The following is a 24,933-nucleotide window of genomic DNA, read 5'->3' as shown; positions in this document are numbered from 1 at the left end:
AAGTAAGTTAATATTTATCGACATTTATCTAGTGCAAATGAAATCAAAGGTAGTTTTAGTAGGCTGCTTTATTTAGGCTCACTGTAGAACCTGGAGATTTGTTTTTTTAAAAACATCAACAGAAATACTATTTCTCTGTAGACATGCTGTTGCTTGCTGGATCTCTACCCTTGGGTTTGTTCCTTTTTTTCCTTTTATCTCAACATTTTATGTGAGATCAGTAGCAAAACCACATTAATAATGGAGATTTTGTATTTGTAGTTTCCTCTTAAAAACGGTAGTAATCTGTACAGAAGGCATTTTCATGAGGGTGGTTGAGGGGTCTCCTCTTTTCCATGCTTGTGGTACCAGATTCATTCTTGATGGTTTCCTCTGTGTTCTTGCCCAGTTGGGCGTTCGCTCCCCGATCTTTGACGTCTGGTAGCGTGGAGGTGTTCGTGGGCAGTTACCAGAGAAAGTGGTGCCATCTTGTCTAAGCGCACCTGGCTTCGTTGTGCCGCAAATGATGGAAGATGACTGTGTTAGCAAAATGAGCAAGTGAGGCTACTTTGCCTTTTTGGTTTAACTTCATCTGTGAAGCATGAGGCATGGGAGGAGCCAGGGTAGTTTTGCCAATTAATGTTTGAGACTGTTAGTGTCATCTCAAGGTGATTTCAAAGCGGTAGTGGTGATGATAGATAGTGTCAGAAGTCTGGGATCGAAGTAGGACTCCCTTAGAGACCTAAATTTATTCACTAAATGTGTAGAAGAATTCTTGTTTCCTCCTCTGCCCTCTTAGGATAGCCTGAGGGGGTGGATAGGGAGCGTGTAAGCTGAAGTGGAAACGTTTGGATGATGAGAGGGATAGGCCAGGGGACCGGTGAGGGGACGGGGCCAGCCAGCAGAGGAGAGCGGGGAAGCTCTGCAGGGGAAAGCGTTCAGACAGCTCTTGGCATTGAGGAAGTATAGGACGTACTTGGCACGCAGGAGCGGTTGTTGACACCAGGAATGTTGTGCTTACAGTGCAGGTCCCAGTGGTATGGTGCTGTGCTGACATGCACGGTCACAGTTCAGGGGCGTCTTCCAAGGTATTGTTACTTCATGGAGGTCCAGGGTTGCCAGAGTAAAAGACAAACCTCCCAAAAGGATGTTGTTTGACTTTCTTTGCCACCTGACCTGAGCTGTACAAAGACACAGTTTATAGGATTTTTGAGAGACCAGAGCAGGGCTGTTAGTACCCATTTTGCTGATAAAGCTTTTTCAGTGTCACCCCCATAATCAGTGGCCCTATTTCAACCCAAGATCTGTGCTTCAATGGGGTGTGTGTGTGTGTGTGTGTTTTCTTTTTACACACATGTTAACTTACCCTGTATTTCCCTGGGGCAGTGGGAAGTGGGTAGGACAGACTGCCTAGTGATCTGACAGGGTCTGAGCAAGTATAGTAAAGCTTTGGGGTTAGAAATATATGTCAGTGTTTCATTTTCTGCTTTATTTTTCATATGGTTTATACAGTTAGACACATTTTACTGTCCCATAACTATTACAGTTATTAGGTCATAATTATTAGTGAAGAATCAGCAAATAGATTGGGAGGAATTAGAGAAAAATTTAACTTGTGATGGGCTTTGAGCCCGTAGGACGGTCGTTGCCAGGAGTAGCGGGAAGGATTGACATCATCTGACTTGCTTTGAATGAGACTGTGGCTGGATCTGTGGTGGCTGTCGAAGGCGGACGACTCGATGGGCTCGTGGGGCGGGCGATGGGTGGGAGGAACCCACGAGCCTGTGGACCTCAGTCGCGCTGGGGGCAGTGAGGGTGGCCGAGGAGTTTAGAATGTGATTTTTCCAAAATCATATCTTTGTGTTTTCTTTTAGGATTTGGAATTCCACGGAGTGATGAGATTTTATTTTCAAGATAAAGCTGCTGGAAACTTTGCAACGAAATGCATTCGGGTGTCTAGTACTGCCACCACCCAGGATGTGATCGAGACGCTGGCGGAGAAATTCCGGCCGGACATGCGGATGCTGTCATCCCCCAAGTACTCCCTCTATGAAGTGCACGTCAGTGGAGGTCTGTGCACACACTTAGGGGACTGGTGGGGGCTCTCCCGATCCCCGACGCGCGTTGGTCCATGGGGCGGTCCAGTCACAGCCTACTTTCCTGCGGGGGCTTCTCTTTCTGGAGGGGCAGGCACAGTGTGGCGTGTCTGCGACATGTCCGTGCGAGACCCCGAGGGAAGGTGGCGTGCAGGTGTTGGGTCAGCAGGGATACGTTAGCGTGGTGTGTCCTCATTAAAGTTTCGGCAGCCCGAGGTGTTGCCCGCGTACCGATGATGCAGGGCGCTGCTTGCTTCTGGAGCCGTGGGTCTTGGAACTCTTACGTGCAGATTATAAATAATATGACACTTAATTTTAACCCCATTAGACGTTATGTGAGTATGAGTCATCAGTCTTACAAAAATGAGTATTTTCTAATGTGAGGCAGTATATTTTCATTATTCTTTGGGGATAATTAGGGCATCTTGAGGAAATTGTCTTAGGTAGTAATTTCTCCTTATTTTTAATTAAGTTTAAAGTTTCTGAAAATATGCGAAGTATCTATATCAAGCAGCAATTTTAAGTTAGACTGATTAGAAATGTGAAAACCTCTAAAAGTTTTATGAGTCCTTCGGAAGTATGGAGTCACCTCTAAAAAAGGCAGCTCTCAGTGAGCACGTGAAAGATTACGTTCCATCCAGACCGGAATGTGGCACCTGTTCAGGTCCATCCCCGAGCCCTGAGCCCTCTTTGAACATCAGTTGTCTCAACTTCAGAATTACAGTTTTCTGTGTACATGCGGAATTCGGGGAACACTTTTGTACTGTGTGGATTTGGGTACGACCACACGCTCTTCTCCAGTAGGATGTCAGGTGGGTCAGGCTCATTTACTACTCTGGTGACGTCATGAGGACGTCGCACACGCAGATGGTGCCAAAGCTAGATCTCAGCAGAGGGTACTTCGCTCTGGATGGTTTTTCTGAGGTTGAGTTTTTCCTTTACCTCGGAATTCTTTATTACCAGGTTATCGAGAAGAAAATAACTCACTTTTAGACCTTTTTGTGTTTTTACTTTTTGGTCATTTGAAAGCCACCAAATGAAGTGTTTGGGATAATATGTAAGATTGAAATTTGAGATCTAAAAATAGAATGATTTTGATGAAGTTTTTTTTTAATTTCCTTTAATTAAAAAGTAAGCTGTCTTACTTGTAAGGGGGTGCGTGCCCAGTAAAGGTGTCTGGAGAAGGCAGGGAAGCCGCTCTCTCGAGAAGGTGAGCGGCTGGGACAGGCTGGGACAGGCTGAGTCTGTCCCTGCACACCTGGTGCTCATCACAGTGGGCTGCACCTGTGCCTCCCATGCAGGGAGAGCTCTCGTGTGCTTGTTCTCAGTTTTCAGATCAGGGAGCCCATAGGGTGTCCGTGATTTTCAGTGGCACGTGTGGGTCAAAGGAAATACTTAACATTTCATTTTACTGAGTAGTTCAGTTCAGACAAGTTAATAAGTATTTATGCTCTAACAACAACTTGATAGATGTTTGAAAAAATTGTGCACGTAAAATGCAGGGAAGACTAAAATTTTCATCCCTGATGGGTTTGTGTGTCCTCATTTCCTGACCATGTGGGTCTGGGGCAGCGCTGCTGGTTTTGTCCAGCACCACGGAACTCCTGCTTTGACCCTGCCGTGGCCCTAGCAGAGGGGACGAGGCGGTCTGGTGTGGACGAGGGGCTGCCTGCGGCGAGCAGTGCCTACAGCACCCACCCAGGGCATCTCGTTTCCCTGATGTTTCCGCGGGCCCCTCGCCTCGTGCCTGTGAACTGAAGGTCCAGCGTGCAGAAGCCCAGGCCCCGAGCCGCATCCGCAGTCCGCGAGACTCCGCTCCACTCCTTCCTGTGTTTCAGGATTCCTTATGTGAAATCAGCGGGAAATAAACAGGGCTCTGCCTAAAAACACCAGTGTGAGACCCACTAAGGCAGAAAGAGATTTTAAAGTTACCAAGTTGCGGTAGGACCCTGACTGCGTTTACACTTAATAAGTAGGCTCATGTGCTCTAGAATACCCTACCCTTGGTTTTATTTTTCCTGTTACGATTTCAACTTACTTGTTCTCAAAGTTATTTCTCTAAAAATACACTGTGAAGGATTTTGATCTAGTACAAATTTTGCAACAAGAGGAACTTGGTAATTTTGGTTTGTAGCAAGAATTTCAAACTTCATCCATTCCCTAATTTATTGCTCTTTCATTTCTCATATTTTCAGTTCATAAAATAATAAATTAGAATTTGTTATTTCTGGGGACGCCTGGGTGGCGCAGTTGGTTGGACGACTGCCTTCGGCTCAGGGCGTGATCCTGGAGTCCCGGGATCGAGTCCCACATCAGGCTCCCAGCTCCATGGGGAGTCTGCTTCGCTCTCTGACCTTCTCCTCACTCATGCTCTCTCTCACACTCTCTCTCTCTCAAATAAATAAATAAAATCTTTAAAAAAAAAAAAAAAGAATTTGTTATTTCTGTATTCTTATCATTAACATTGCTGTTTATAAACAGTATTTACTAAAAGCCTATGTAAGTCTTTTTATCCTTTAAATTTGTCCCGTTCATTCCTGCTTCCTTTACCATGGTGGTTCTCCAGCTGGCCTCCACCTCCTGTGTTTGCCGCCCTCAGTGTGGATGTTCTACATTTACGTGGAAGCTCTTTGCCAGCTGTAGGCTTCCACTAAGTGGCCAAGGTGTGCCGGGCCCTCAGGATGCCCACTCGGTCACCGTCCTGACCAGTACATGCCTAGCAAGCGAGAAGGACTATTCTAACCCTAGCACTTCACCCTGACGAGGACATGGGATGGTGGTTTCATGGTGGGAGGTGCTGTGAGGGCTGGACCTGGTGAGCTTAGGAGACGAGGGATAGAAAGAAGAGTACAGCGGTCACTAAGACTCGTGTGAGAAGGGAATCTCACAGGTTGGCCGAACTCCTGTGTTATATTAACATTGTTTCCTTATTTTCCAGTTACATATATGAGATAATTAGATTTACAGAAATAGGCTGATAGCAAAGCCCTATATACTTTTTCCCCCTAGTTTGTGTATATTTCTCTTATTTTCCCAGTTGGATTCTAAATGTCATAAGGACATTAGCCCTGGTCAGTGTTTGGCACTGGGTACATGGTAGTATATATTACAGTGGCAACAAAATAGTAAGTAAGTAAAACTAGCATGTAACAGTTTAAATGACATTTCAGCCAGTTAGTAAGTACTTGTGGTAATAAAGTATTTTATATCTTAATTTAAATTTATAGGAGAATATTGTATTAGCATTAGGTAGCTTTGCTGTGCTGATTAACATATGCTAATTGGGATTAGCATAGTAATAAATTAAACGTATATGAGAATGTTGTATTAGCTGGTGCCGGTGAATAACCATGACTTAATTTTTTTTCTTTTCATGATTTGAAGAAGAAAGAAGATTGGATATAGATGAGAAGCCCCTTGTTGTTCAGCTGAATTGGAATAAAGATGATCGAGAGGGCAGATTTGTTCTTAAGAATGAAAATGATGCCCTTCCTCCTAAGGTAGGGTCCCTCCGTGTCCCGTACTGGCCGCGTCCCATGCTGGCTGTGTCACATGCTGACCACATCCCGGGTCCAGGTCTGACCATGATGAATGACAGATTCACGATAATGGGGGGACTCCACTGACCTGTCCCGTCTGCTGCTTTTCCTAAATGACTTTTTTGCCCTTTCCCAGTAAGCAAATGGAAAGGACTCCTACTTCTCTCTGTTTCGTCCTCTGTTTCACTAAATAATCCCCAATATTGCTGTTTACTTTTGCAAAAAAGCATTATGGAAGCTTTTGTTATTAAGAGATTGAATGATCAGGTAATCAGCCCCAGGTTTTTTACCAAATTAGAAAGTCAGAATATGTTTTAATAAGAATCATAAGGGAAAATAGAACTTTAATAACCTATTATGCGTGGATTTTTCAGATACAACTTAATAGGGCACATTTTCAACCTTCTTCATACCCTGTGTAAGATTAGAAATTAGCAGACTTTCTGGGCTGAGGTCATGCGGTGATGCTGAAACTCTCTTGGGTCGGAAGATAGGGGTTTCTGTGCCGCTGTTCTTTGCAGAGCACTACGAAACACAGACAGGACTCGAGACCAGCGGTCATCTCTGTGTCCGATCCAGTGGCACCTTACGCTAGAGTCAGTGTTGACGAATGATGGCAAATGCAAGAGTCAAGGATATTTTGAAAAAAGTCTTCTGTTTAATCATTTTCCTCAACAGATTGGGAAAGAGTGCCATCGTTCACTCGGGAAACAGAGACTTTCCACTTTATTTCTGTGATGTTGGTGTTCCGTGCTGAAGAGTTTTAGATACACAGAATGTGTTCTCGTCCTTACTTGTTTCGTGCTTCAGTGGCTTGGCATTTGTAGCAAATTCATATAAAGGAATAATGGACATCTTTCTGTCTCTCTTTTTCTTTTTCTTTTGGTCCATGTTTTATTTCATTCCTGCCCCCTTATTTCAGCTGATGTGCCTTGCAGTGGGCCAGAGATCCTCTTCCGTGTGCATGACAGCTCTTAGGAGGGGTAGGACAATGCTGAAGTGGCTAGCAAGGAAAATGGAAATGCTAACTTAGATAAAACAGAAGGTAGTTTATTTCCCAATACAGTAACCATTCTTTCGTGCTTTTCTTGATTCTTTACCACCCTGTTAATGATACCAAAAAAAAAGTGCCTCTGTGTCATCTGCTACCAGGCTGTGTTGTGAATTAAGAACTAACAAGCAGATAAATAAGGTCTGGGAAAGAAATTGGAAGTCTTAGCACAAACGTTACTTAATAATTTTGCTCTAAAAAAGTCAGCTTCTTACAGTATGCTTAACATTCGTTTTGAAGTTAAATATGAAGTAGATAATGATTTAAACAGTTATTTCCTTTTTTTTTTTTTTTTTAAGTTTTTATTTATTAGAGCAAGGGGAAAGGCAGAGGGGGAGGGAGAAACAGATTCTGCACTAGACATGGAGTCCCTTGCAGGGACTCAGTCCCACAACCCTGAGACGATCACCCGAAATGAAATCAACAGTGCCACGCTTGGGGCACCTGGGTGGCTCAGTGGGTTAGCTGCCTTCGGCTCAGGTCATGATCCTGGGGTCCTGGGATCCTGGGATCGAGCCCCCACATCGGGCTCTCTGCTCAGCAGGGAGCCTGCTTCCTCCTCTCTCTCTTCCTGCCTCTCTGCCTAGTTTAGTTGTGATCTCTATCTGTCAAATAAATAAATAAAAATCTTCTAAAAAAAAAAAAAAGAGTACCGCACTCAACCAACTAAGTTACCCAGAACCCCAGTTACTTCCGTATTTTGGTTAGGCTTTTTTTAAAAAAGTAACTTTATGTAAATTATTTGGATTTTTATTCATTGAAAATCAGATTTCATGATTCCTACCCTAATTTTCTTAGTGGGTTTGGTTTTCTGTTTGCTTACATATTAGTTTTGAATTAAGGTAAAATATACACACAGTGAAACACACAGGTCTTGGATGTATAATTCACTAAGCTTTGCTAAATACATGTCTGTAACCATTAGCCCAGTCAAGGTAAAGCACATTCCCATTGCCCGGACCTGTCCCTGTTCCTGTAGCTGGGTGTTGGGGTAGCACGCGACACACAGTTAGCGCGGCCGTAAAGACCTTTCTGGGACTCTGTGTAACAGCTGTCATAGTAACGGTGCTGTTTTCACCAGAAGGCTCAAAGCAACGGACCTGAAAAGCAGGAGAAAGAAGGTGTTATCCAGAACTTCAAGAGAACGCTCTCAAAGAAAGAAAAGAAGGAGAAAAAGAAGAGAGAAAAAGAGGCAGTGAGGCAGGCATCTGATAAGGATGACAGGCCTTTCCAAGGGGATGACATGTAAGTAATTCTGGAAGTATCTCTATTTCCCTTTGCTCGTTAAATTACCGGAGAAACTATCAAGGGGGTGACTATCCGTTGGGAAGTTAATTTGGTCGCCTCTGGCTCTTGTGTGTGTGTGGGGGGGTCTCACCTAAGCAAGGTTAATGGCCGACAGCCAACCCTACCTGTCTTGTGGGTTTGCTAGTCCCAGAGAAGCACGCTGGGGAGCAATAGTGTTTTCTCGGAGTAGACGACTGAGGTCAGTGTTTTCTTCATCTTTGGCCTTTTGTCTCTGGTGTTTCGGTCTTTAAGGCAGCAGTGCCGTCCTGCAGTCCTTCCCTACGCCGACTGCTCCCCTGAGGTCGGCAGGAACAGCCCGAACAGTAGCCGGGGTTTGGACGCCCTGTCTGGTGGACTCCTGCCCCGCCAGCTCCCCTTCCTCACGTCGCCACACCAGCCCCATCCTTGTTGTACCTCCTCTCGAAAGACCTTTGAGCTTCTGACCTCAGGGCTGCTGGAATAAGGGAAATCATTGCATCTTGATGATGACAGAAAAGACATCAGAGGAAGCTGACCTTTCCCCTGGGTGGGAGAGCTTGGCCTCGTCCTGCCCGTCTTCACGTGCGTCAGTCTGGTCGTTCGGCCCGCGGCATGGTGTGTGCTGCCCCCGAGGCCTCTGGTCACCTGGCTGGGCCTGCAGCGTGGTGTCCGCACTGTCCTTCCAGTGCTGAGGTGACAGCATTCACGGTAGAAAGTCAGCGTATGGGTTTGTCAGAGAGAGAGGAGGGAATCACCTGTCCTCACAGGAGCCCAAAAAGGACCGTAGGTTTTTTGGTTACTGTTTTTAAGATTTTTTTTTACTTATTCGTCAGATAGAGAGATCACAAGTAGGCAGAGAGGCAGGCAGAGAGAGAGAGGGAACGGGGTCCCTGCTGAGCAGAGAGCCCGATGCGGGGCTCGATCTCAGGACCCTGAGATCATGACCTGAGCCGAAGGTAGATGCTTCACTGACGGAGCCGCTCATGCGTCCCTGTAGTTTGCTTTTCATACACAAATATATACTTTATCTGTTTATGTATAGAGTTTTTAAACAGGTATAATTATGGGCTTTTAAAACTAGAGCTTTCCAAATGACATTTTTCCACTGGAGTATGTCCCATACATGCATATATACATTCACAAGGATGTATTGTCATAAAAGCATGAAGTAATTTAGATGATTATGTCGTGGTCTCACAGTTACTTTTTATAATTTTATCTCACTGGCTCCTTTTTGTGTGCTGTACGTAGTTCTAGGTGTTTTGGTATTACAAGCACTACTACTATGGGCATCCCCGCTCTCCGGCTCTGGGAGCGCTCCGGACCACGGTTCTGGCAGTCTGAGGACGTATGCGTCACCAGGCTGCCCCTGGAAGTGTCTTCTGGAGCCCACAAGCCTGCCTGCTTCCTACTGCCCTAGGAACTGTGCAGAAAAGCTCCCATAGCTCGCATTTATTTTATCATTAACAAGGCAGATGTCTTTTTGTACACTTCCTGACCGTCTATATTCTGTTTGTTGGCAACAGCGTTCTGTATCTGTTGAGGACACTTAACTGTTCCTTAGTTAATGGTGTTTACTTTAGAGTGGACTCAGGCCCATTTTGGTTCGCATCAGAGTGGGTTCAGGCAGTGATGTCTGCCTGATGAGCGCCAACTCTCAAGCACAGTGGTACGTGGTAAGGTTCTCTCCAGCATCAGCGGAAGAGCTCACGGAAGTCCAGTGCTGGCCCAGGAGAAATGCCAGAGACAAGGAGTGTTTGAGATGTGGGCTGTGGCTTGTCCCGTTTATCAGTGCAGTTTACGTGGTGATATATTATCTGTGGTTAGAAAATTAGTCACTTAAAACGAGTTAAATCGTCCAGTTGGGCTGATTCAAAGTTTGATTTTTTGCTGTTAGAAAGCGTGGGGTGAGGCAGAGAGACAGACTCCCTGCTGTGAGGGCTGCTCTTGGAGCCCCAGGACCATGACCTGAGCCCAAACCAGAAGTTCGAGGCTCACCGACTGCACCCACCACCCCCCAGGCACCCCAGTGCTTGATTGGTTTTTAACTAAAGTATTTTTATGATTAAAAATGATACTTTCAAAGCGTATTTATCACAATTTAGTCACAGTCCTTGTTTAATGGCGGTCTTCACTCCTCCTCCTCTGCGGCTGACTCCTCGTCATTCCTTTTCCTTTTGAAAATTTAGCTTCAAGAAAGTGAATGTTGGTAAATCATTTTGTTAAAAAACCGTACTATTTGAGATCAAGATTTACCATAATTTTAAGACAGTTTTACTCAGTAAAAGTATATTTGCTCCTTTATTTCTTATGGTTGAAATGTTGTATTGCTCATTTTGTCTATTTTAGGAAACCGCTGGTGGAAATTCCTGATGTGTGTAATTAATACAGTTTTCTTTTAGACTGATTGGTGGATCCACAGTAATTAAGTCACATAAACTCATTGGGAAGTCTCGATGACCAATTTCCCTTTAGCTCAGTGTGTTGCTTTTAGACAGAGGAGCCCCGTTCTGTACCCGCAGTCCCCGTCAGCACGCGCCTGTCACCCGTGGCGCACGCGACAGAGCAAGCCCCAGGGCCGTCCGCCAGGGACGCGTGTGTGTGACTACAGCCCCGCTCTTTGTGACACGACATTGAGAAAAGACCGCCGCTACCTTTCTTGTCTTCCAGTGAGAATTCCCGGCTGGCTGCCGAGGTCTACAAAGACATGCCTGAGACCAGCTTTACGCGAACGATTTCGAATCCGGAGGTGGTCATGAAGCGTCGCCGGCAGCAGAAGCTGGAAAGGAGGATGCAGGAGTTCCGGAGCTCGGACGGGCGGCCGGACTCAGGTACCCACGGCGGGCTTCCCCACGCTGACCCCGCCCTGGGGCCCCGGGCCTGGCCGCGCTGCTGGCGCCCTGCGCCCTGCCAGGCTGCTGCAGGCCCAGCTTGGCTTGAAGTGCAGGAGTTCCCTTCCCTAAGACTCAGGGTTAGTTACCCAGTTTCCCCAGTGTGGCTCTTCTTTTGTTTTCATTTTTTAATTCTGGAAAATACGTATGGAAGGAGACGGTAGATACAGTTCCCAGCACCTGTAATTAAGGACACGAGTCTCGTCTCTGCTCCTGCATGTACTGCTCCTGTTCCTAAATCGGACTGTTTTGAAGCAAATCCCAAATTTCTCAGTGCTTCATCTTCCATTTCATGGTTTTCCTAGAGGTAAGGATTCTTGAAAAATGAAAACAGAAGAAACCGTAGTTCTATTGTCACGTGCAAAAGAATCGAGGCTAATTCCTAGTGCTGTCTGCTGTTCTGTCACTGGTCACGTGCTGCCGATGGCCTCAGAGAAGTGTCCAGTCACGTCGGGGGCCGCATGGAACCTGCATGTGGCCCCTGCTTGGCATGTCTGTCACTCCGGGTTCCGGTCCTGTCTCTTAGCTCCCCTCCAGGATGCGTCACTGGGCGCTTGTTGGTCTTGTAGAGTTTGCAGACGGCCGTTTCTCCTCCTGCTGGCTCTTTCCTCAGTCACGTGAACATGCAGCTTTAGGGTTCTAGGGGAGAAATACTTCCTGTTACCGTCCACAGGTGAGCACAGCTGAGCAGTGTTTATGGAATGTTTCCATGAACTCGTAGGGCTAAAACTTGGCAATATTTTTCCATCTGTTGCCGTTACTGTCCTTCTGATTCTTGCGCGGTCACTTTGGGGTGGCACGGGTGTCCTCCGCCGGCACCTCAGGCTTCCACGTGTCCGCAGTGACAGGACGTCCAGTTCGCCCGCCCAGTGCACTTCTGGCCCCAGCTAGGAAGCTGCTGTCTCTGCAAGGCCCCTCTTCTTTCTGTGGGACAAATACTTGGTTGCTGGGGCTGCTCCTTGTTCCTGGTCAGTGTTTGCTTGTGCGCCTGTTTGGTGGATGAGCTAGGAAATACTTCTAATACCTTGGTTTTTTTATGTTTTTGTTTTGTTTTACTATTTTGATTTCAGAAGATCTGAGTATCTTTTCACTTAGGTTAAAAATTCTTCACACCTAATACTGATAACGTAATTATTTGTTTTTCCTTATGATAAATAGTAACATCAAAAGAAAAATAATGCTAATATTAACAACAGTGTGATACTGAAGAAATTTTCAGCTTTTTTGCAAACTTGTCTGTGGGTATGCCCGCTAAGGTGCACTATGAAATTACAGTGTTCTGAAATGACAGCATAGATCCCTGACTGTGGGGTCACTCATACTGATTTATACTTCGCTTTGTTCGTTTTGTTTTGCTTTTGATTTTAGAGTTTTGTTTCTTAAAAATTTCATGTACCTAGTAGTTCCCAAGTCATATCTACAAAACAAGATATATGTACAGAAGTTCAGCTTTTGTCCCTGTCAGGCCCTTGAGTTAAACGGCAGCACGTGCTCTGTACACGCTTCCGCCACCTCGTCTCCTCTGCTCCCGGGCATCTGCTAGAGATGACGCGAGCACATCGTAGAGAGAGTTAAAACAGATGACTTTACTATTTTAGCTATAAATTGGGCGTGTATGGTTTTAGCTATTTAGGTATTTGACATAAAACTTTTATTTGTAATCAACCTGTAATTGTATTCGGCAAAGAAAATATTTGTTAGAAACTTGTCAGTTAGTTTTGGTTGTTACAGAATGACAGCATAGTCATTTTGAGTTTCAGAAAGAAGCTGGGTATATGAGGACTGTGTCACCGATCGGGCCTTCTGTGCGGGTGTCTGACCGAGCAGGGCCCAGCTGCCCTGCGGTCCTCCCTGACCTTATGCTCGCAGCCTGGGAGCTGCTGGTGGCCCGTTGTCTGCTCTGCACCTGCTCGCTCACTCACTTGGTATAGGGTTTTGAATTGGATGGATTTTGGGACTCGCAGCGATTCTCCGATGGTGGACCCCTTCTCTGGAGTCCGAGCCCAAGTCAGAGGGTTTCCAGCCCTACCCAGATGACCGTAACTGTAATCCAGTCTGTGCGTGGGACAGCGGGCCAGACCCATGGGGCGCTGTGTTGACGCCCATATTACGTTCATGCGAAGAGTCTTAGTCCCTCTCTCAGCCTGTATCGTCTGCTTTTGTGGGGTTGTCTGTGGGCCCTGGCTCTGATGTGCTCGGTCACTTGACAGAAACTGCCAGGGGGTTCCATGTCTTCAGAACTCACACCGGCTGCTGTGTCAGGGATGTGTTCCCCATGGGGAGCCACGCGGGCTCTGGCACTTGTTTACGTGGGTCCTCAGCCTTCTTCTAACTGAGTCTCAGTTTCACGTTCCGTGGGAGCTGCAGCGTCAGTGACTCAGAGCAGTGGGGAGAGCGGGCTGCTTCCTAGTTCCATGGATAATGTAACCTGCCACTCTCGAGCTCCGGGTGACATTCTGTTTTTAGCTGTCCTGTCCTGTCTGCTGGAAGATTCGAAATGGCTTAGAAATATGTTCCCTAAGGGAAAAAAAAAAGAAAAAAAAATGAGGAGGGAAAGAAAATACAAAGAGGAGGAAGAAAGGAATACAATTTTTGGAAGAACAAGAGGCGTGCTCGGAGATGGTTAACGTACAGGGACCTTTTGCATGAGAGACCCAGAGGGATTCTCTTAGGAAGGAATTGGACATGATCAAAATGATCATTTTCTCAGTGATTCCTTGAGGAATAGCCCAGTGTGTGTTCAGACGCGTGAGTCGTGAGAAGCGCAGCCAGCTGAGGGCATCTGTTTCTGTAAGTAACTCAATAAAATATTTTTAGAAGAAATTTGCTTTTAATGTGGATTAGGTTGTAATGTGTGTATTGTTACGGGAAACTCTGCATGTCCCTTCAGGCTGTGCTCACGGAGAATCATGTTTATGGGGAAGATTGGGAAAATTAGATGGAGAAATTAGATGTGGTCTGTTAGTATGCTGCTGAAGGGTTATAAGGTGGGGATTCAGAAAGCTTTTAATGTAGCCTCGCTTCAGGTCTGGAGTGGGTACCGTGGGAGCAGAGTCGAGGATGGATCTCTTGGAACTGCGTCTGGAAGTGAGCGCGTACTGCCCGTGTGACGGTTGGGTCCCTGAGCACAGCAGCTGGCCGTAGGCTGGTCACACGGAAGCCGAGGCCCCAAGAGGTGGGGTTACCAAGACGTGGTCCAGACTGCGACACCTGTCTCCAGTCACATGGATGCTGAGGGACTGCAGTGAGAGAACATTTGGGAGTGGAAGACGGGTTTCTGTAGCTGCTGGTGGGACCTGGGGGATGTGCTGAGCTGCTGGCTGAGTGGCTCGAGACCAGGTTCTGGTCACGGTGTCAGCTGGAGAGAGAGATTTGGGAGCGATCTGTGGTTGTCAGGCAGCATCGCTGGACGTGGTGAGATTCTTTACGGTAGAAAGTACACAGGTAATAGAAGAATTTAAGGGAAGGCTACTGTTCAGAGGAGTAGGCAAAGACAAGAGGAAAACAAAACCTCCAAAGAATTAGGAGAACTAGCAGAACATTCAAGTAGAGGTTGAAAGGATAGTTGGGAGCAGAAGGAACATTTTTCTATGTAGAGACCCAGGAAACCCTAAAAAAGTAAATATTAGCAAAATAGCTGTTTATGGTTAATACTAAGGATGTCAAATACATTAAGTCCAGCTATTTTGTTTCTTTAATAAATGACTTAAAAATCTATTTCCATAAGCTTTCGGAGTTACTAGCTCGGCTGTTTGGCTGGTAGAAGAGATGGGGGCGCGGCCATGTGGGTAAGGCTCCCGAGACTCGCAGCCCCGCCCGTTATTTTCGTGTCTGGTTGGCCTGAGGATTGGTTCCCCGAATTCTCATGACCTGACCCCCACACAGCTGATCAGACTCGCAGCTTGCAGGAAGCTTGGACCCGGTACTTCGTGAAGCTTCTTCAGTACTCGGGTATATTTGCTTGTGATGCCTCCGAGTGCCATTGGCCCCAGAGTGCCCTGTGTCTGTCAGTTCATTGGTTCGTGGCACAGTGCTTTGCCCCCCGTTAGGGCCGTGGATTTCTTACCGAGGCATCGTTGGCGGTGTCCCGAAGCTCTGCTAGGTGTCTGTCCTGCCTCAGCTGCCTCACCAGCAGTTTGGGGAGCGGCAGAGCACTGTGGCAGGGATCCCACAGTTGGGGTCCCACAGACCTGCAGGCCTTGGCCGTTGTCCTCAGCGTGGGGTGGCAGCCCTGCCGTAGTCTTAGAGCGGACGCATAGGTTCGTGCAAACCAATCTCAGTGCGTAGTAGGGCGTGTAAATTGTTCGCTGCCCCTCTGTCCTTGCACAGCAGGCTGGGGGTCGTGTGTCTGTGCGAGGAGGGTACTGCGGCGTTAGGCTTGTCAACCGAAAGCCCTTTGAATTCGATTCTGTGCTCAGACTAAAACGAGTTCAAGTTGTGGGTATCCTGGACGTTCAGACAGGTGCTAGAAGTCATTCCGCCCAACGGCTGAGCTCATTTGGCCTGTGAGTGTGAATTTTACAGCGGCCGCATCGTAACGTGTCCTTGAGAAGAGGAGCTGCTGGAGGCGTGCCGTCCGTAGGAACCTTACTGACTTGGTCAATGATTTTCTGGTAAACCCTGACCTTACATTTTTTCAGACCGAACAGTCTTTCATCCTCTATGGTCTGCGACTTTGGCATTGCCAAGTACTTGTCTTGGCTTTTAGCAGGTACAAAATTTTCTTAGAAGAATTAAATTTCTGACCATTTGCCTTTTTTGTAGTCCTCTCCTCCGCTTTCCGAACAGGTAGTCTGGTTTGCCCTGTGGTTGTCTCATCAAAGCACACGGAGATTTTACCTCAGCCTGTAAGATTGTCTTCACTCATTCTCTTGTACACGTCTTTCTAGTACGTCAGTTCCCGCGTGCATCTGGACGTGGAGGTAGTAAAACCAGCGGGACGTGCCTCGGTGGAGTCGGATGCGTGCATCAGAACTGGCCTCACTGGGGGGCTGCAGTCCCGCCTGCGGCCCCCCCCCCCGGCCCAGGAGAGCACGAGGGGCGACCTGCACGCTCCCCACACTCCCCACACGCGGGCGCGGCCTCGCTCTTCCGGGTGTGCGCGTGCCCGGAGCCAGAGCCTCCCGGCGGCTCCCGCTTCCACTGGAGTCAAACCCAGACTCTCAGGGTCATGGTCTGGCCTGGGCCCGTGTGATGGCGGACGAGGAAGGCCCGTGTGACCTGGCCTTGGCCAGTCTCACTGCATTTCCCTCTTTTCACCTGGGGTTCATCTCTGGCCGGTGAGCCCAGCCAGACCCATGCCACCTGTAGGCCTTAGCACCTGCCAGTCCCGCCGCCCTGGAAGCTCTCGAGGGGCCCCTGCGGCTGCTGCATGCCCCTGCCGGCCCCGGCGGCCCCTCGGCTCCTGGCAGCTGCTCGTCTTCATAGAAAGCTTTACCGTCCCGGGCGCTTAGGAGGCTCTTGGTCGTTTTCTTCCTCACAGCCCTGCTTGTGTTTCCACCACATGTACCACTGTCTTACCTGTTTGCTCCCTTGTCCGTCCTTTCCTCCCGCGCCCCACAGCTACCACAGTAAGCCGTCCCCGCTGACCTGTTCACCCCTGTGTCCTCGGCATTGGGACATGGGGGCGCGCGGTCTGTGTGAGTTGGTGTGTGGTTAACCGTGTTGACGGGCACCTCATCCGAGCTCTCGGGAGTTTCTTCCCGTTCTCATCCTGGACCCATAGTGGGCATCGGTTCATCGTCATAAAAACTGCTCGGGCTTGAAGAGAGGACAGAAACCGTCTTCGTCATACTGGGTGGCTCACTGTCGCAGAATGTTGTTAGAGCAACAAGGGACTGCCATTGTATGTTGTCTCACAGACACGAATGTAGAATTACTACACAGATTCCATCTTCGTACGCCTTGCACCTGGAACTTGGGTGCCTTATTTTAAGTGATCATAAATGTTAGCGATCTTTGCTACTGGAATAAAATAAAGGAGTGCTCAAAGATGTCAAAATGTTTTTTTTCAGGTGGAACATTGAGAATTTATGCAGATAGTTTAAAGCCAAATATTCCATACAAGACAATCCTGCTGTCTACCACAGACCCTGCAGACTTTGCTGTGGCTGAAGCTTTAGAGAAATACGGTCTGGAGAGAGAAAACCCAAAGGATTACTGCATTGCCCGGGTACGTAACTGGATGTGACTGTCAGGTCAGAGCTTACCGGCGTTACGCAGGCTGCGAGTCACGTTTCAGCGGAAATGTGCTCTGTAGGTGACATTAAAGGTAGGCTTGTTCTCTCCCAGTAGTGTCATTTAGGATGTAAGGAATGGAAACTCTGTCTTAAATATGTATGGAAAACTAACATTCTCCCTTCTGTTACAAAAGTAATAAATAAATATAAGGAAAGAAGAAAGTATAGAAAGGTGACTTGAAGAGAATAAAAATCACCCATAGTTCTAATACCAAAAGATAACCCTTATCTCTATATATACACAGATACGTACCTTTTAGTTCTTGTTTCGCGTATGCAGGTAACTTAATGTACCTAAGGGTTTTTCTAACAGTCGACTAAGATCGCAGCATGGAGAGTCCCTTCTGAGCAAACACCCCGGTTGCTGTGCCAGCTGGCTCTGGGCGCCTGCCGTGAGTCCTCACCATCCTTTCGTGCAGATGAAGGCCGTGTATCTTCACCCAGCTCTCACAGGGACAGTGGGCTCTTACTCCTCAGAACTGAGTGGGTCCTATTAAGCAAAACCAAGCAGGTTTTCTCTCTGAGACAGACTGCTTGGACAATTTTTAGCCCGAAAGTTAGTGATGAGTGTGTGCTGACGGCATCACCAGGATTTCCCTGTTAAGTCGCACTGGCACTGGGGTTTTCCTAGAGACGGCTGCCTTTCCTCCTCTTAGCAGTCGACGACTAAGTCATGAAAGAGCGTGGTTCGTCCTTTCCGTCCCCCTCCGCCTCGGATTATGGAGGAATGCTTGCCGTGCGGGGACGGCATGGACCTGTCCTCTGCGGCCCCACTGGGACTGGTGTACCAGTGTGGAGGGCCATCTCGTGACCCCCAGAAATCTCTGTGTGCCTCTGAGTCATTCATCCCTTCCTCCTCCCCCTTCCCCAGGCCGCCCCTGGTTTGCTGTCACTAGGAAGTACTTAAGTTTTGTAGAGTTTCTATGTAAGTAGCATATAGCGTGTGCTCTTGCTGCCTGCTTTCTTGTGCTCGGGATAACGGTTTCGAATGTGCTTGTGTGGACCCGTGCTTGCTGCTTTTTTGTTGCTGAGTAGTAGTAGTTCATTATATGGGTATTTCCAGGCTCGTTCATCTGCTTACCTGTTGATGGACATTTGTGGTGTTTCCAGTTTCCGGTTTGGGGCTGCGAGAGTAAAGCCACTGTGAGTGTGTGTGGGCAGGTCTTCTCACGGACAGACTTTTTTTCTTGAGTGAAGTGTTTGTGTAACTTCTTAAGGAACTTTGAAACTGGCACTGCAAGTTGATTATATCGTGTGCCATGTGCGCCAGAAGCTTGTGAGAAGACCGTATTGGACGTGCTCAGTCATTTTACATGCCAGCCGTTCTGGTAGGTTGTAGTGCTCTCTCACTGTGGAAAACATTTTTAGGGGCTCCTGGGCGGGCTCAGTTGGGTACGCATCTGCCTTCCGCTCAGGTCTTGATGCCAGGGTCCTGGGATTCACATCGGGCTACTCCCTGCTCATACTCTCTCTCTCTCTCAATAAATAAAATCTTTAAAAAAATTATTTAATTATCCTCTTGAGATAGATATATGTTAAGCCCTTTGTATGACACATTTGTTGTGAATATTTTCCTGTCTGTGACTCGGTTTGCCTTTCATTTTTTTAATGGTGCCCTTTAGAGAATAGAGTTTTTTTGACTTTGGGCTACGTCAACCTTTTTTTTTTAGCATTCTGTTGTTTGTGTTATAAAAGAATTTGCCTTTTCTGAGGTTGAAAATACTTTCCTCCTGTGTCTTAATATTATTTTTTTAAAGATTTTATTTATTTATTTGGGAGAGAGAGAGAGAGAGAGAGCAGGAGCAGAAGGGAGGGGTAAAGGAAGAGAAGCAGACTCCCCGCTGAGCAGGGAGCCCAGTGCTGGTTGGTGCTTGTCCCAGGACTCCAGAACAGAAGCCGGATGAGCAGAAGTCGGACGCTTAACTGACCACCCAGGTGCCGTTCCTCCTGTGTTTTATAGCTTTAGTTTTTACACTTAGGTCTATATGTTCCATTGCAAGTTAACATCTGCGTACAGTGTACAATTAGGGTAGGTGTTCATTTTTTCTCAGTTGACGCAGCACAGTTGGTTAAAAAGACTTTCTTTTCTCTGGAGTGCTTTGACACCATTGCTGAAAATCAGTTGGATCCGTATTTATTTATATGTATTTATGTATATAATATAGAATAATTATACATATTTGTAGATAGGTTTATATATATTTCATATACATAATGTATAGATATATAATATATTTTATATATTTATATGTATGATGTATTTATAGATATAAGTAATTATATATATGTTTATATATGGTTCGAGTTCTGGCATCTGTTCTGTTAATCTGTGCGTCTTTTATCTTTTTGTTAGCATCAAGCTGTATTGACTACTGTAGCTTTATAATAAATCCTAAAGTTCTACTGTGTAAAGTAAGTCCCAGTTTTGTTTTTTTGTTTTGTTTTTGCTTTTAAAAATTGCTTCAGTTTTTCTAGGTCATTTGTGTTTCTGAGTAAATTTCAGAATCAGCTCACCAGTTTGTATGCAGAAGCTGCTGGAATTGTGACGGGGTTTGCCTGGGTCCTGTAGATGAGTCAGAGAGACGGCCACCCTCAAGTGTCCCGTCTGCCAGGCTATGAGCACAGGGCGCCCCTTTGTTGGTGCCATCTTTGAGTCCCAGGAGTGTCTTGTAGCGTTCAGTGTAGAGGTCTGAGGCCTCTTTTGTTAGCTATAGATGAAATGAAATAAAAGGGCTTGTTGATTTTTATGACTTTTATCTTTCTGCTGAAAAGCTAAGAAGCTATATTCAGTTGGAAAGACTGTTCGGTAGATCTGTAATTTTATGAATATAGCTTCGTTGTTAGCTGAAAATAAAACATTTTTCCCATTGAAATGACAGTAAAGAAATAAGATAATTGTATAAATGCACAAGAACAAGAAAAAGGAGAGACGGCAAAAGAGCAGAGCTGGGAATGAAATTCTGCAGAAGTAAAGACGGTGTCCGACTGGTTGGGCCCCAGGAAAGCGGCAGAGAGACGCCGCCGACAGCACCGGCCCGGGGCCTGCCTCACAGGCCCCAGCAGACTTGGGCAGGAGGGGCTGGAGCGCTTGCTGAGTCAGCACTGACGCGGGCGAAAATGAAACGGGGGTTGGGAGCGTTCTCGGGAAGCAATAGACCGCACCAGCTTGCCTCCCCTTCCCCGCTCCCTGCTGCCTCTCCATCTGAAGGCTTGGCGGAGGAGACGGGAAGGAGGCCTTGCACTGGGTGGTGACCGGCCTTGCAGCGTACGGCCAGGGTCTTCCCTGAAGGTGGGAGGCTGAGGTGGAAGCTCTGCCCGGGCCTGACAGCCAGCAGATCAGAGGCTGTCTCCCGGAAGGCACCCTCCGGCCTCGCGAGGAAGGTCTGCATGGACGCTCGCCTGCGGGAGTCCGCCCGGGAACCTCGCTCAGAGGGCCCCGGACGGTCACCTTGCCCCGCGCCTGGAGCTTCCCTGTGCCTCACGGGCAGATGCGAGCAGACGGCAAGCTTCCGCACATAGTGGAAACCCCTTTAAAATGAAAAACAGACCGAAACAAACAGGTGAAAGAACCTGGTCGTATTTCATGGAGGAGACAGGGCTGAAAGCACACTGAAGTGTTCAGAAAAACTATGACTCGGAGAAGGAAGGCCACGGGTCCGTTGGAGAGGACCACGGTGCTGTCACGAGGGACACTTGAAGAAGGAGACCGGGAACTTTAAAATAGAAATAAAAAAGGGATAGGAAAAAAATGCCAGTGGAGGGGGTGGAAGTTCAAGATAACTGCCCACGTGTAGGACAGGGAGAAACGACCAGAAAGGTCATCTTTTAGACTGCCTGGCACTTAACTAAAGGAGGGCCAGAGGGAGAAAGCAAGAGGACGTGAAGAGATGGAAGTTACCAAGAAAATGTCCTGGAATGGCTCCCAGAACTGGAGGGTTTGAGTTTTGAGCTCAAAGAGGGCCCGCTGAATAATGGTACAGTAACTTCAAAAAAGAGCCAGACTAAGATATATTATTTTGAAATTGCAGAAAACTAAAGAAAAGAGAATAATGATTCCAAAGAAAAAGAGCGTAGCCACATGTAAGAGGTCGGGGCCAGACCGGTGCGGGTCCTTACGTCAGCAAATGGCGTCTAGAACACGGGACGGGACCTGGCACTTTCTCTCAGTGAGCTGCTCTCCGTTCCGGACTGCCGTGCGCTAGATGGGTGAACAAAGACATTTCAGAACATTCAAGGCAAAACCTACCACCCATCCAGCCTTTCTCAACAAGGCAGCGGAGGACATCCTCCAGCAAAATTGTGAAGTGGGCCGAGAAGTGTAGAGGCACAGGCTCCCCGAGTAGAGTCTAGCGCAGAGGTCATCCTGAGGGCGATGGAGAAGGAGAGTCTGGAATGTGCCTGTGCAGTCACCCCACGTAGCACCATCTGCACAGTGGGGAGAGTGTTTGAGTCTGAAATCTGTGTCTGTAAAGGAGGTGGTAAAAGTCACGCTGTCTGAAACATGGCCAGTACCTGTCTGGTGTGGTCTGTGAGGACGTTTCTTCAGCCCTGTGTGTCACAGTAATAAATAAGCAAAACTAAACACCCGTCACTAAAGGAATGCTATGCCATTGGATACCTGTTGCTATGAAACATTATGAATTAAACCTACATGCATATTTTATAAAATAACCCCGTTATTGGAAAAACGGTCGCCATAAAATAAAACGGAACAGCACAAGTCTGTGTCTATGCATACGTGACCATAGAGAAGGATGGATGCCCGGAAGAATGCACAGCAGGTTACCAGTTACGTACCTGAAGGGAGGAAGGAGAACACCTTTGAAATACAGGTGTGATTCAGGAGCCCTCTTACGTGCCACGGATTGGTGCGTAAAGATCATTACTGAACCGCGTGATTGTGAAAACAGTCATCTCACAGTGGATTTTGGTCTTTTTTGGTTTTTTTTTTTCCTTCCTTATGCTTCTCTCTTTCTTTTTTTTTTTTTTTTGTTTGTTTGTTTGTTTAAGGTTTTATTTATTAATTTGACAGAGAGATCACAGGTATGCAGAGAAGCAGGTAGAGGGAGAAGCAGGCTCCCTGCTGAGCAGAGAGCCCGATGCGGGGTTCGGTCCGAAGACCCTGAGATCATGACCGGAGCCAAAAGCAGATGCTTAACCCACTGAGCCCCCCAGGCGCCCCTTCTTATGCTTTTCTCTATTGCAGTTTTTTACAGTGAGCCTGTATTGGAATCCAAAACACCCCCAAAACCCAAAGCTCATTTCTTTGTGGGGTGGGGAAAGATAAGTGATCACGAGTGTTTATTTTTTGATACGCTCTCATTTCCTTTGGGCTCATTAGAAGAGAATAAGAAGTGGGATTGATAAATTAGTAGGGAAAGCGATGCCTCCAGAAATAAAAGATATATTTAGTATGGTCATGGGATTATGGTTCAGTGGGGTCATAGAGAAGGAAACAGTATCCTGAACCGAAATTCTGCCCTACTTGGGGGAGGGGGACTTGTGGGTGCGGTTGGCAGAGTAGGTAATGAATGTAATCCGGCATTGCCTCTGAAGGGGAGACCCTTCAATCCCAGGCCTTTCTGGTGCATTTTCCTCCTGGCGGTTAGGTACGAAGTCGAGGAGAACTGTGTTGTAATGCTGGGTTTGGTAGATCGCTGCTTTCCCGTTCCGGAGAAATCCACAGCGAGCATCACTGCCTATCTGGGAAGTACACTGCCGCCTCTGGAGTGACTGGGCCTATGGAGAGGGATGGATTTGGAGGCATGTTCCATATGGTTGTGGCTAGTCGTGGCTGTAGAAAGTATTCCTGGTCAGAACAAAATCAGTAAGTCAGCAGTGTGCGTAGGGCCTGCCTTGCGGAGCAGAGACCGGACCCTCTTCCAGCTGCACCCCGCTGGTCTGTGGGCACCTGGGGCAGGAACTGCGCTACCAGCGCCCAGCCTTGCACCTGAGACTTGGGGTTGCAAGTGTTTGCCAAGGGAATGTTTTTGTGTGAACACGTGTGAATCTATTAAATAATACTCAGTTCCACATAAAGTTGCATTCAACACAATATGTAGTCATGAACTTTATCATTTTTTCCCCTTTCATTAATTTCTTCCATACTTTTACTGATGAAAATCAGATGTGAAAGGGCACCGTAAATCAGGGTCCTGAAGTTACAAAAGCCTGCTTTGGGTCATTTGATGTTTTCTTTTGAGGGTGTCTGGCTCTGAGTTTTTCTGCTCTATTATATCTTTGTAAATATTACTTCATAAGCTTAGGGAGTTGACTGTTGTTTTAATCTTGAATTAGATACTCTTTCTTCTCTTGGTTTGCCGTCTTACCAGTTATGTGATAGGTAGTGCTTCCATCTTCACTCACTTGTTATTTTAGCTATTATTCAGTAAATATGTAAGTTCCTTTTACTCGTTAGGTACTCTGTGGGGTCACGAAAGCAAGAGCTGTCTCTAAAAGCACTTATACTAAAGGGAGACAGAAAAACCAAGCATGAGAATTACAAATCAGGGAGCCCTGGAATGAGAGTGGTGGTCAGCGAGGGCTTCCTGGAGGAGCTGTACTTGAGCTAGACATGGACGCTGGGAAACAAGCCTTTTAGGCTCCAGAGAGCATGGACATGTGGAACTCACGGCCTCATCTGAGAGCTCTGAGTAGTCGGGCATGTCTGCGGTCTGCCAGGACGCCTGACAAGGATCGGGACACGAGAGAAATGAAGATCAGGTTCCGAACTCTGTGTGTTCTAAGCCCAAAATGCTAGGTTCAATACAGAGCAGTACAAGGAAGATTAATTATTTTAGCAAGACAGTGTGTTACAATACATTTGTCTTTGTCAGATTGTTTTGAAGCAGTGTGGAGAGAAATCTCAGGGTTCTCTGAGGAGTCTGACCCATTCGGTGTAGGGGCTGTGACAGTGTGAGTGGTAGATAACGTCACTGCGGTACCGTAGGCTGGGAATGACGTTCCCGCGCCTGTGGCTTCGCTTCTGCCCTGAGTCTCTGTGACTGCGTTTTGGTTTGCTTTAACAGCAAAGGAGAACGAAGGAGGGCAGACGTCTAGGCCGTGCGGGAGATTATTGGGCTGCTGTCTCCTAGATCTTTCCTCTGTGTTACTGGGGGCTTTCTCAGACCATGAAGAAAACTGTTGGCTACCATAAAAACATAAAAATTAATACAGCATTATGAATTTTAAGAGTGTCTCTGAATGTAGTCTTTTGAATTAGCCCAGTGGTATAGCTAAATGGTCTGATTCAGATTTCATCATAAAGACACATTCTCTGTAAGAAAAAGAGTGCTGTGCTGTTTCCTTGTCAGGTGCTGGTTGTCTTGAGAGATCTCACAGTAGACGAGACCATGGCACCAGTTATTTGATGACACAGATGTGGGTTAGGGACCAGAGACTGAGCAGTAGTGGAGTAATCTTTCCTTAAGAACTTACTCCCAATTTGACCATTATGTACCACCCTTCCCCAGAAGAGTTTGTTAAAAAACAAACAAAATTACTGTATTCTTTCTGGGGGCCAGAGGGGCAGGTAGATAAAAGGGCCCAATAAGCTGGCTAAGCCTTTTCTTGGAAGCTGTTGTCCTTCCGTTGATAGTTGGGGAATTGTCTAGTGTTGGATCAGTTTAATTCTACCATGACTTCTATTTACAATAAATTCTGGTTTGTAAATCCTGGTAATTTCATTTTTAGGCATAGCACAGTTCATTATTTTTCCCTTTCAGGTTATGCTTCCTCCCGGAGCCCAGCACTCCGATGAAAAAGGTGCTAAAGAAATTATCCTTGATGATGATGAGTGTCCTTTACAAATCTTCAGGGAATGGCCAAGTGACAAAGGTAAAGGGTAATTTTGTTTGTTAAAGAATTGTTTAT

The 24,933-nt window shown here is 46.8% G+C and overlaps 1 protein-coding gene across 15 annotated transcripts in view; it reads left to right on the top strand.

Annotated features, from left to right (window-relative positions):
- Positions 1-24,933, top strand: part of AFDN (afadin, adherens junction formation factor) — a 128,942-nt gene that overhangs the window by 28,010 nt on the left and 75,999 nt on the right. For 9 of the 15 annotated variants that reach the window (XM_044242381.1, XM_044242313.1, XM_044242362.1 and 6 more), the window contains exons 2-7: positions 1,854-2,049; positions 5,460-5,575; positions 7,747-7,910; positions 10,602-10,762; positions 16,837-16,994; positions 24,786-24,897. In XM_044242381.1, coding sequence (XP_044098316.1) covers positions 1,854-2,049; positions 5,460-5,575; positions 7,747-7,910; positions 10,602-10,762; positions 16,837-16,994; positions 24,786-24,897 — 907 coding nt within the window. The remainder of the gene's footprint in view (positions 1-1,853; positions 2,050-5,459; positions 5,576-7,746; positions 7,911-10,601; positions 10,763-16,836; positions 16,995-24,785; positions 24,898-24,933) is intronic. The other 6 variants (XM_044242373.1, XM_044242355.1, XM_044242348.1 and 3 more) reach the window with 3 other exon arrangements.

The sequence above is a fragment of the Neovison vison genome, chromosome 1 (genome assembly GCF_020171115.1).
Source record: "Neovison vison isolate M4711 chromosome 1, ASM_NN_V1, whole genome shotgun sequence".
Classification (NCBI taxonomy): domain Eukaryota; kingdom Metazoa; phylum Chordata; class Mammalia; order Carnivora; family Mustelidae; genus Neogale; species Neogale vison.
The sequence above is the reverse complement of the archived record's forward strand: the minus strand, read 5'-3'. Positions and strand labels throughout refer to the sequence as shown.